Consider the following 12,580-nt stretch of genomic DNA (forward strand, 5'->3'; position numbering starts at 1 on the left):
CGATGGCTTCTGAGAAAACTGGGTGCAAAACCACACTTCCTTGCCCCCTCCCTGTCCCCAGCCCCGAGGCGGTTAGGGATTTCTAAGGCGCCCATCATGGTGGTATCTAGCCAGGTTGGACAAGATCGCTCAGCATAGTTGCCCAGAGTTCACCGCTCACCAGCTCCGTGGCTGGGGGGTGGAGGTTGCTTTGCACATCATGCGCCTCTCACCTCGGGGAGGGGAAGCTCCCCCTCCTACAGGCAACAGGTGTCTGCCGGGGCCCCGCCGGCCTCTGGATTCCGGCTCCGGGACAGCTTGCGGGGAGCCTGCGGGTGGGTGGGGCTGGATGCGGGACAGGGGGTGTGGTGAGGAATGAGGAGCGGGGTTGTCATGCGGGGGGGGGGGAGGTGTCCGGACGCGGGGGGGAGGGGTTGTTCGGGGCAGGGGGCGGCAGGCCAGCAGCAGTGGCCCCGTGCTCAGTGCCGCCCCCAGGTAAGAGCCCTCCCTCCCCCTCCCCGAGTAACTCTCCTCCCCCCCGGGATAAAGCGGCGGCCCCTGCGCCCGGCCGCAGTCGGGTCCAGCTGGGTGTCTGTCGGGCTATGGCAGCGGTCGGAGCCCTAGCGAAGAAAGTGTGGAGTATCCGCCGGTTCCTGGTGTTACTCTTCACCCCGCTGGTGCTGCTACCCATCATCATCAGCCTGCCCCCCAAGGTAACCCCCCCCCGGAGCCCCACAGGGGACCCCTCCCGCCTGCCCCCAGGGAATCCCGATTCCCCTGCTTCTCCAAGAGACACCTCCAGACCTGCCCCCCTAGCGACCCCCTCCCTTCATCCCAGGGAACCCCCCTGCCCCCGCCGTGCCCGCTGCCCCCAGGGGAGCCCTGGCCCTGCCCTGCCCGCCACGCTCCCTCCACAGGTCCCTTCTGTCCCCTTGCCCAGGGCGAGCCACCTTCCTTCCTACCTGCCCCCAGCCACTCCCCTCTGCCCTGCCCGCGCCGGGCCGGGTGCTCCCTCCCTGGAACCGATCCGCCACCGGCCCAGCGCCTCGGGTCGGGGCTGTCTCTCGGTCCCGGCGGAGCAGGCTGCCTCGGCGCCTTTGGATGCAGCAGGGACCGCAGCCAGCGAGTTGGTGTCCAACTCTTAGAACTTTCCGCCGGGTCTCTCGGCGCCAAGCGCTGGCACAGGGCGCCCGTGCGATGTGTGCTCCTGCGCTCCTTTCCCCGCTCCGCGCCAGGTCAAGGCTCTATGGAAAGGCTGCGGGAAGCTGCGCCCATGCCCGGCTCCAAGTGACCCTCTCCAGCCCGTCAGCACTCGCCGCACGCTGGCACCCCTGCCCTGGTACATAAGCGTGTTTTCCAGACCCTTTCCTGTCAAGACACTGGGGACATTGGGGCTGGCTTCTATGCTGGTCTGAATCCCCTCCCTGCTGACTGCCTGTGGAGCGAGCTTTCCCCCACCCAGGAGAAGAAGACAAGGGAACCTGCAGCACTATGCCCTGAAAGAGCATTTCAAGTCAGGAGACCTCATGAACCTTCCCACCTTGGCTTTCCCCACCTGATCCTCAATGTTTTCTTGGCAGGGCCATAAAGGCAAAGAGTGCCTACAGCTCCGTAGAGGGCCAAATGGCATTGGATTCCTGAGCTTGGGAAAACTGCACTGCGTAGGACCCCTTGCACAGATGGGGCCAGGCATCCCACAAGGGGATAGAGAGAAGGCAGAGGGAATTAGATCTATGGCCCATACCCCCAGAGCACACTATGGGTCAGATTCTACAGCATGGCGTCATGCCCCTGGTACTGTGAGCAGAGTCTGGCCTGAGGGTGAAAATAAGGTGTTCTACCTGCACTCACAGCGTGGATAAGGCTTAGCCTATGACTGTGAGCTGCACTGGCTGCTTAGCCATTTCCCTGTGTGGTTTTATCCCTAACTGGTTTGGGCCCTGGCTACTCTGGCTCTCTTCCCCTGCTGTGCTACAACGGTTGTGGATGGCGTAGTTTCTTGAGCTAGAGTCTCTCTTGGTTTAACTGCTAGGAGTTGCAGGAGGGCTTAGTTTAACTGTATTGGTGTGGTGGAGAAATGTTGCTTTGTTGTAGGGTGCAGATACAGTGATTTTAACTGTGATGTGTATTTATATATTTGTGAAAGTGCCTAGAGCTTTGGTGAGTGTGTGTGTGTGTGCAGCGTGCATGCAGCGATAGCTCCAAACAAACCAATCCATCCCAGGATGGTGGGAATATTGACTAATGCAGAACTAAGCAAGAAGGATCTCAGAACTGGCTACAATTAAGTGGATTATGCTAAGATCTGGCACTAACAAGTATGTGATTCTACTCTTTCAACCTTCCTAGAACACCTAGTGCTTATAGAGTGCTTTTCAGCAGTAGACCTCAAAGGGAAACTTAAGTACCGAGAGATGAAGTGACATGCCCAAGGTTACCCAGCAGGCCAGTGGCAGAGCTATTAACCCAGGGTTCCAGAGTCCCACCATAGTGTTCTGTCTGCTAGGCACACTATCTCTCCAACTGTAAGGAAATCTCACTGTAAGTCAATCCCAAGATCTACAGCCAAGAACAGTTTTCTCAGGAGAGCCAAAAGTTGCAGGTTTGGTGTCAGAATTGTGGTTGGATTCGCAATAAAGTGATGCATGGACCACAATATGCCCAATGAGTATTACATGGTTTAAATGGCTTGTTATCATTCCCTCTTACGAGCAATGTTGTAAAATATGGCATTTTGCAGGTGTGGGATGTGCCTGTAAACAGACAACCTTTGTTATCGTGACTGAAGAAGCTTCTTGAGTGAAATATTTGGATTATTTTGTACAAGCTGTTTTCAGTTTAGGATATGGGCTTGGGCACTGTGTGTTAGAGAGCAAAGCAGGTGACTTGTCTTTACAGTGAATGCTGAAAAGCTTCTTGGGGAAATACAGGATTTTTACAGCTTTCTCTCACACAAAGTTTGGCTAGATGTCTAGAATGACTAGCATTTCCTCTCAGGAGACTTGGGGTATTTCACCCCAGTGATTGAGAGTTTTTTTGCCATTGACTTAAACGGGGCAGAATTTTACCCTTGAATTCACATCATGACTCAGATCCACTTGAAAATTAATTTGTTCCTATCAGCAAAAATTGGGCACAGTTCAGCAAGTTTGGCAGTCTCTGCTAAAGAGAAGCTCTGGACTGGAATAGCCATGGCGATAGCAGGTCATGATTCATGTGCATTCGCAGAGCTGTGTTGGGGACACCTGTGTAGTCTTCTGACTTTGTGCCTGGCTCTAGTCAGATAAAACCTTCACTTCCAAAGTCACAACGTGAATCCCTGAAATAAAAATGAAAGAAAGAAGAAGAAGAATTAACATTGTTTTAGTTGATGACACCACACAGGAGCAGAGAGAATTCCTTTTTGGAATTAAAATCCATAGTTTCTGTTTTGCATAACTGTTTTTTTTTGGATGATGTCTTACTAAGGGCATATGAAATCTTTTGATTGTTTCAAAGGGCAGAAATAGGATTACATAACAGGTATCTAATTCCTTCTGCAGACTTGTAAATAGCTCATTGTATTAGTTTGTGCATTCATTTTCTGTAGCTGAACAAGTGACTTTAACGCTTTTAATGGCTTTCCTTTTGAAGCTGACAGTGATGTAGGTCCAGGCATACAGTCTGTCGTAGAAGAAGCAATCTGTGTGCTAAATGCAGACTCTTGTCTTGGGGTATGTCTACACTACAAAACTAGGCCGACTTACAACCACCACAGTAATTACTGCACTACTGTCTATACTATGTATGTCTACACTACTCTCCTTAGATCGAGTGCTTGTCCTCACCAGGAGCACTTCCACTGACCTAAGAGGGACAGTGTGGGGAGGTGAGAGCCTGGTCTCTCAGATCTACTAGCAGCTCCCTGCCAAGAGCCTGGCTGCCCCACAGGCTCCTGGGGTGGCTGCCTCCCATTCTGCTCCCCACTCCTCACAGGGAGCAGGGGAAGTTGCCCAGGGCTTCTTGCCTGCCCCAGCCCTGCCAGAAGCGGGGAGGAAGTCACCCCAGCTTCTCGCCCTGGCTCCAAGATGGGATCGGAGCCTGAAGTCCCCTGGGCTTCTCACCCTGGCTCCCAGCTGGGAGCAGAGTCCAGCTGCCCAGCTCTCCAGGGGAGCAGGGCTTTCCTGTCAATTTCACGGCTCCTGCAAGACAGGACAGCCAATGTAAAGGACACAGTGTCTACACAGACATTGCATCACCCTAACTACACCGACATAAGCCTTATGCCTCTCCTGGAGGTGGAGTTATTATGTCAGTGTAGTAGGGCACTTACATCGGTGGGAGGAAAGCTGTAGTGTAGGCACTGACTGATATATTAGGTCAACATAAGCTGCCTTATGTCAACCTAACTTTGTAGTGTAAGACCAGGCCTTGCAAGCCCAGACTCGGGGTTTCTAATATGCTGGTAGCACACTCCTCATGTGCAAGTCCACACAGGTTAGTGTGATTAGCACTTTTTTGCTCCAGAAAGACCCAATGATGGAAAAGTGGAAGGGATTGCAACTCAGAACTGGGCATTGTGTGTGAGGGGTGCTGCAGATCAGCGTTTTGGTGCATTGTGGGGCACTGTGTGGAGAGCCGAGGCATGGAATAGCAGGAGCTGCTGCAGGTCAGGTTAGAGAGGCATTGGCAGAGTTGCACATGGGAAACTTTCACCGTGCCTGACTGAGCTGTTAGCAATTAGTCTTTAATTTTCATGAGCTCTAAATTCATTCGCAATTTTAAAAAAGTTGCTGCTTCGCTGCCATTACTATCTGCATTACTTTAAAGTCAAATTCCCAATGTCAGTGCGGTGCCTATAAATCAGGGCTGATTTTGGCCCTGCGTGTTTAAAACAAATCTGAGCAGCAGTTTCACTGTCTGAACCGTCCTCCTTAAGTTTAAGAGTACGGATGAGCCTACACCTGGGAGTGACTCTTGCAGAGTGTCATTTGTTCACGTTCGAGGTAAAGCCTCGGGTTTCAAAAAACAAATTGACTAATTTTTCTTCAGCAAGCAAAGAACCTTACTTAGGTATCCACGTGGGATTAAATTCTGACGTCTGGAACTGTGGTTAACCTGTCCTGCACAGCCTGAGCAGCAGGTGGCTGCTGGGAAATGAAGGGCACAGGTTACATATATAACTGTGTTCACCAAGAGGGTGGAACAGGCAGTCTCAGCAGGTGAGGGGAGCCCAGGTGGTGGGATACCAGATGGCATAGTGGCTTGTAAAAGGAACATGTGCTAGCTGTGGAACATATGCCATTAACTGCCTGGCTGAAGTTAAATGACTGACTTAGAACAGACAGCTGCTAGAAACCTCATTGATTTGGGGGTTTCTCAAACCAGTTTCTTATGAGCCAGGCCCTCAGTGAAGATAATAAATATAGATCTGGTGCAAGTCCATGCATTGGTTTAATATATAATCTATCTGTTGGCATAGTAGCTAAACCCTGATAAATATATAGGATGAACACTCTGGGCCAGTACCTCAGCCTCTCCGTTCTGGAAGCTTTGAGCAGCATAAAGCAGTTGGAAAGGTGCCCTAAGGCATGCCCTGATTGTAGACTCAATCCCTTGGTAATGAGAAGCCACAGTAGCTAGCTCTATGCTACCCATTCCCCACATCCCTGGGCAGGAGGGAGCATGACAGTGTGTGTGTGTGGGGGCAGTGAGCACTGTGCTCTGGTGTGCTATGCCAGTGTAATTGCCTCGAGGGGGGTATTAAAAGCAAGTGGAAGTTAGAGCTGGTGGGTGGTGGTTCAGCCGTGCATTGTAGTGTTCAGTGGTCACTCGGTGCTTAATGTGCTTAGAAGAGTTCTGCTTTATTCTGTGTCCTGTTCCAGCTTCACAGCACCCCTCACAGACGCTCTGCCTTGGAAGCTAAGCCCTTAAAGGCCCAGATCCTAATGTCACAGGTGGCCCCCACATCCAGCCCTACCTTATGTATTGGAACCACACCAGTTCTGCTGCCAAAGGGCCCTCCACAGCCATGAAGGAGGGGCTGGATTTTGGCCATAACACAATGCACTTCTTAATGTCTTTCAAAGGGGACTGGAGACATGGGTCCTAACGTACAGCTCTTAAACAGAACCATTATCTTAGGTCTCAGTTTGCCCTAAGCACTGAGCACTATGAGTGCCCAGTAGGGGCGGGGCGGGGGAGGTCAGGTTGGGTTATTCAAGGTCTTCAGGGTTTTTTAATTTGACTCAGTAAAAGCTCCACTGGAATTGTGAAGGCCAATTCATGTAAATGACTGAGCCAGCTCGTTTGGCTTCCGAGGGGATCCATTTCCATTCACAAGGGGCTGTGGGTCAAAGGGTGACGATTCACCTGGACTTGCATTGGAACTGCAAGAAACTACAAACTTAACACGAGGAAAATCCTAAGTGGGCCCAGGCTCCCTGAAAAGATTTGAACCCCTCAGTGAACCTTCCAATGGACATGATCCGAGTGTGCACCCAGGTGACATTCACCTGGCTAGGAGTTTCCTTGTGAACACTGCCACAGGGTGTTTCCCTGATTTTTTATAGTTTCGGGTGTCGGAGGATTGAAAGTTCACCTGTCAAGTTGGGGCCCTTCCATTGCTGCTCATCCCCCACCCCTCCATCCATACTGAGGGGAAACTGTTAAAAAACTTCACCATTAGCCCCTTGCAGGGTAGCAATAGCTCCGGTTGTAAGCAGAGATACCATGTAAAGACGCCTGTGAGAGTACATACATTGACAGACAGACTGCAGGATCCTGGTGTGCTGACATTTGAATGGCACCTTCTGCATTTGTCAGTGCTCTCTGAGGGAGTCACATCGTTGGAGGAGGAGACCCTGGGGTAACTGGCATCATCTCTAGTTCTATAAGTGGGAAAGAGAAAGTCTGACCTCAGAGGCAGGTTTGGTTGGATGCCAGCACGTGCTCCCGCAGTGGGGGCTGAAACAATGAAAGGGCGATGTGTCGACTATGCATTAAGCGCCACAATGCAAGGTTTCCTGAGGAAGTGCATCTCCCTTACCACACTTTGCACCAGGGCCCCTCAGGTTCTCCCCACCTCTCTGGCTGCTGCTGAAATTCTTGAATATCTAATCCAAGAACCCGAGGGGCAGTTGTGAATGATTGCAAAGAGCTCAGGCAGGGCAGCAGGTGGTTGAAGGAACTGTGTTGCAAGTTTGAGCACAGGGGGCACTTTTAATGAGCTGTGCAAAGTGCTTGTTACAACTGCTTCTAATGAACTCAGCGTCTACAGTCCCCTGGCTTGGCAGCATCTGCTGTAGCCAGGCCTGCTACCGGGGGCACCAAGCAAGTGTTTAATGCCCAGTGCTGTCTAAAAACACAGGTTCAATCCCTTAATGAATACAGATCAATTTAAGACTAACTCAGAAGCAAGATATAGGAACTGGCAGGCTTGGAAGCAATGGATATCTCCTGACTGGAGTAAGGAAACTTACCAGCTCCCAGGAAAAGCTCTCCCGTTTAAAAGCAATGAACAGGAACCACTTTCAAACTATGTAGCAATAGAGGGTGTCTGAGGCTAACTGGAGACGGTGGGTGCTGTCCATAGAGTTCAGTGGGTTAGCAGCATCGAGGCTGCGAGAGGAAGTGATTGCAAGAATGGGGTATGGTGCACTGGTGAGAAGGCATGGGCAGAATGAAAAGCAGTGATATCTAGTGGTTAGGGCAGGGACCTGGGAGTTAGGGCTCCCGGGTTCTATCACTGCTTCTGGCAAGGGAGTGTAGTCTAGCGGGTGAGAACAGAGAGCTGGGATCCAAGCTCTGCCATTGATTTGCAGTGTGACCTTGGGTAAGTCATTTAACCTCTGTTTGCTAGCCAGAATGTTTGCAAACAAGGCATGTGTTACATGATGATTTACAGAATAATTGCAAGAAGCCAGTATTCTGAGTGGAAATCTGATTCCAATGCTTGTGGTCACCCACTCAGTGAATAGACCATGTGACCTTTGTGGCCAGTCAAAACAGTATGAATGTCAAATTGTGAAAAGTTTGCAAGCAATCCGGTGGCTGATAGGTATTTGTATGCCAGACAATGGTGATCAAAGGTGAGATCCTCACCTCTGCTCTGACCCTTTTACCCTGGGCAAAAAGGCCAGAGTGGTGAATGGTGATCCAAAGATTCTGGCCCGGGGCGGAATCCCCTGTCACAGGAACTGAGGAAAGTCCTCTCCCGCTTTGGCTATCCTGGCACAGGTATGTGTGGCTAAGGGCCTTAGGGGTGTATTGGTTGTGGGGCTGTAGTACCCAACATGGCTGCCCAAGGAGGCTGTTGTAATTTGGAGAGGCCCTTTGATGCTATCCAAATTCTGCCAGGGGACTGTGACTATCACCAAGCCGCAGCATGGATCCGCATTGTGGAGGTAGAGAAAGGGAGTTCTGAGTACCAGTAGCAGGTAACGAGAGCTTAAGGTATCAATATGTATGTACAAAATGGTATGTACAAAAGGTACAAAACGGTATGTACAAAAGTGGTTGCAAACCATTAGCCTTACTAATTCTTCTCCCTAGCCTGTGACAAATGGCAGGGAGGGGTTAAGCAGCCAACAGGCTGATGAATGTGTATTGCCCAGCAAATTTTGCCTGACTAAGAAAGTCTTCCAATAGCTCCCATCAGGGCCGGCTCTAGGCACCAGCGTTCCAAGCATGTGCTTGGGGCGGCACTTTTCAAGGGACGACACTCTGGCTTTTTTTTTTTTTCTTGGGGCGGCAAAAAACCTGAAGCCGGCCCTGGCTCCCATAACACTGTCCCCACTGAAGTCCCTCCAAGATGTCAGCTCACTTCTTCTGATGGGTTGTTCCTGTCACCTCCTTCAAGCTGCCAGGCAGTGGAAGTTTGTCTTCTGTAGTAACCATTGCTAGGTAAGGCTTGGCTTCTTCTGCCATTGCAGAGTGCGCAGTAGGTACCATACATGAAAAATCCCGGATTCGTAAGTGGAACAAAGGTATCTCTTGGGCACAGCGGAGCAGAGGCCATTCTCTAAAGAGCCAGTTTTGTCTCTGGTATAACTGGAAGCAGCTCCGGGGCAGTGCAGGGTTGCCCAAGACTTCCCTAGCAATCATTAAATGGTTAAAAATTAACCCAATCACAAGACCCACTTGACAGTTTGCATTTGCTACCAAAAATTATCTGAACTTTAATTGAGCTAGAGACTTATTCCCCAAATCCCTATGCTGCTTGGGGGGTGGGGGAAGCAGAGTGGTGCTGGTATGCAATGGCTCTGCAGAGTAGGATATAGTATGATGGGCAGGAGGAACACATTGCTACATATTCCCTGGGTGGTGCATGCTGCACAGACAGTATATGCATTGGATGTGGGGGGCCTGACCACCCCACCAACTGGCAAAGCAGTTGCCCTGGCCAAAGAACACTGGCTAGGATAGCAGGTGAAATCGGTTGAATATAGGCACCTAACTCCCTTAATGCTTACTAACCAACCTCCCAGGGGCTGGGAGCACTAGTTCATTAATATTTGGAGAGTGCTTTGATAATTCAAAATGTTCAGTTTCATTAAGGACTTAGAGGTTGTGGGTGTTGTTCTTAGGGCTCCTTACTTCTAATCAAAATTTGGGTGGGTGGATGGGTGCTGTTAAAGATACACTCCTTGTTTTAAATGAAAACTTTTCTTTAGGTGGGGACCATCCCGTTTATGTTCTGAACTAAGTTACATCAAGAAAACTACAGTTCTGTCAAAAATACAACATTGGCTATTTTTGTTATCGATTAATAGATGACACCACAAAATTGCAACTTGACACTTCAGAATCACGGTACAATTCTTCACGCCTGGTTGTGTCTGTAAACCTTGGCTTTTGATCCTGCACTGCAAGTGAATTATTAGACTACAAGTTGTATCCTGTTGAGTTGGATTGCTTAATTAATATGTAGAAATTGTCAGTGTTCTTTTCGGAAAATAAAAACTCTTGTCTTTACAAATAGCCCTCTGAATTGTGCTTTTATCTAACCAGATCAGTTGAGAGCTTTGTTGATGGCGCTTTTGCATTGGGATGTTGACAAACAGTTTAAATCACTGGTACAATAAGAGACAGAACATGATACCTGAGTTGAAATTCATTTTGGTGAAACTTTCCTTTCTGGAAGCTGAAGAGGATTGGGCAATAGGGAAAAAAGGTCATTTGACCTTGCGAAGTTTCTGGAACTTGGACTGAGGGCAAAAAAATATTTGCATTACAGTCTGTAAACTCTGTTGGAAAACCCAGAGTGTTAGCAACTCTCATCTCATTTGAGCAGCATTGTAGACAGAAGACTAACAACATAATTAGTCAAGTGGATTATTTCTCTGTTTCCTTTATTGCCAGTTCTCCCCCAATCACCCTCAAGGATATAGAGGGGTGTCAGTGCAAAAGTTAATGCAGTTGCTGGAGGATTTATTGTTGGTGATGTCCGGAAGGATCAATGCACATTTCCCTTCCCATTCCAGCCAGGTTTTGCTCCTCCTGCTTCCATCCCTGTGCAGATCCGTAGGCATAGGGGATGGGAGAGAAAAAACAGTGCATGAAGGCAGTTGACTCTCCTCTCCATAACATGGGAGATGTACCCACCCTTCATGTGGAGGCACAGAGCCTCCATGCACATAACCCAATGGCTATGGCAAAGCCCCTGAGATGTGCATGGATATTAAGGATTCCTTAGATTCTAGGTCCCGAATCCTCTCTTCATTCCACAGAAGGAAAACTAGGGAAATGTGATCTAGATGAAATTACTATAAGGTGCGTGCCCAAATCGTTGAAAGACCATACTCAAAAAGCAGGTGTCAAGGATTCACTGTCAGACTTGGAGAATGTATCTAGTGGAGTTACACAAGGGTCAGTGCTGGATCAATTACTGTTCAATATTTTCATTAATGCCTTGGATAATGAAGTGGAGAGCATGCTTATAAAATTTCCAAACTGGGAGGGGTTGCACACTTTTGGAGGACAGAATTAGAATTCAAAATTACCTTGATAAATTGGAGAATTGGTCTGAAATCTACAAGATGAAATTCAGTAAAGATGTGCAAAGTATATTTGGGAAGGGAAAATCAAAGCACGACTACAAAATGGGAAATAGCTGGCTAGGTAGTAGTACTTTAGAAAAGGATTTGGGGGTTACAGTGGATCACAAATTGAACATGAGCCAGCAATGTGTTGCAATTGTGAAAAAGGCGAATATTCTGGCATGTATGTTTAGAAATGTTGTATGTCAGGCAAAGGAGGTAATTGTTTTGCTCTGCTTGGCATTGGTGAGGCCTCAGCTGGTGTACTGTGTCCATTTTTGGGTGCTGCATTTTAAGAAAGATCTAGACAATTTGGACAGAGTCCAGAGGAGAGCAACAAAAATGATAAAAGGTTTAGAAAACCTGATCTATGAGGAAAGGTTAAAAAAAACCTGGGATTGCTTAGTCTTGAGAACAGAAGACTGAGGTGGACCTGATAACAGTCTTCAAATATGTTAACAGCTGTTATAATGAGGATGGTGATCAATTGTTCTCCATTGGAAGGTAGGACAAGAAGTAATGGGCTTAATCTGCAGCAAGGGAGATTTAGGGTAGATATTAGGAAAAACTCTCTAATTATAAGGATAGTGACATACTGGACTAGACTTCCAAGGATGGCTGTGGAATCCTTGTTACTGAAGGTTTTAAGAACAGGTTGAAGAAGCACGTTTCAGGGATGTTTTAGATATACTCAGCCCTGGACTAGATGCCATTTTGAGGTCCCTTCCAGCCCTGCATTTCTATGATTTTAATCCTGCTCCAATGGAATGATCTGGGGAAAATTCTACATAGATGAGGGGTGAGCCCCTCCGATGCTCTCCCTACCCCTGAACACTGGTGGTAAGTGGGTGCAATTTACTTGTTCGTGGTAAGTGTACCAATATGCGAAGGCTTCTTTGAGAAAGTAACGGATTTATTAGATAAGGGAAATGCGGTGGACCTAATATACCTGGATTTCAGTAAAGCGTTTGATACTGTACCCCATGAGGAATTATTGGTTAAACTGAAAAACATGGGGATCGATATGAAAATCCAGAGGTGGATAAGGAATTGGTTAATGGGGAGAATGCAGCGGGTAGTATTAAAGGGTGAACTGTCAGGTTGGAGGGAGGTTACTAGTGGAGTGCCTCAGGGTTCGGTTTTGGGACCCATTTTATTTAATCTATTTATAACTGACCTCGGAACCGATTGCAGGAGTGGGCTGATAAAGTTTGCGGATGATACGAAGGTGGGAGGCGTTGTAAATTCGGAGGAGGATAGGGATATCCTGCAGGGAGACTTGAATGAGCTTGTGAATTGGAGTATCAGAAATAGGATGAAATTTAATAGTGAAAAGTGTAAGGTGATGCATTTGGGGATGACTAATAACAATTTTAGTTACAAGATGGGGATGCATTGGTTAGAAGTAACGGAAGAGGAGAAGGACCTAGGGGTCCTTGTAGACCGCAGGATGACTATGAGTCGACAATGCGACGTGGCGGTGAAAAAAGCCAATGCTGTCTTGGGATGCATTAGGCGAGGTATATCTAGTAGGGATAAGGAGGTCCTGCTTCCGTTGTACAAGGCGCTGGTGAGACCTCATT

At 48.5% G+C, this 12,580-nt stretch overlaps 1 protein-coding gene across 1 annotated transcript in view; it reads left to right on the forward strand.

Annotated features, from left to right (window-relative positions):
* The first annotated feature begins 536 nt into the window (after positions 1-536).
* The window catches only part of SLC13A3 (solute carrier family 13 member 3), a 42,444-nt gene continuing 30,400 nt past the window's right edge, over positions 537-12,580 (forward strand). The window contains exon 1 of the mRNA XM_054046334.1: positions 537-692. Within this exon, the coding sequence (XP_053902309.1) occupies positions 582-692 (111 nt within the window). The 5' untranslated portion in view covers positions 537-581. The remainder of the gene's footprint in view (positions 693-12,580) is intronic.

This window comes from Malaclemys terrapin, chromosome 12, assembly GCF_027887155.1.
Source record: "Malaclemys terrapin pileata isolate rMalTer1 chromosome 12, rMalTer1.hap1, whole genome shotgun sequence".
Lineage (NCBI taxonomy): Eukaryota > Metazoa > Chordata > Testudines > Emydidae > Malaclemys > Malaclemys terrapin.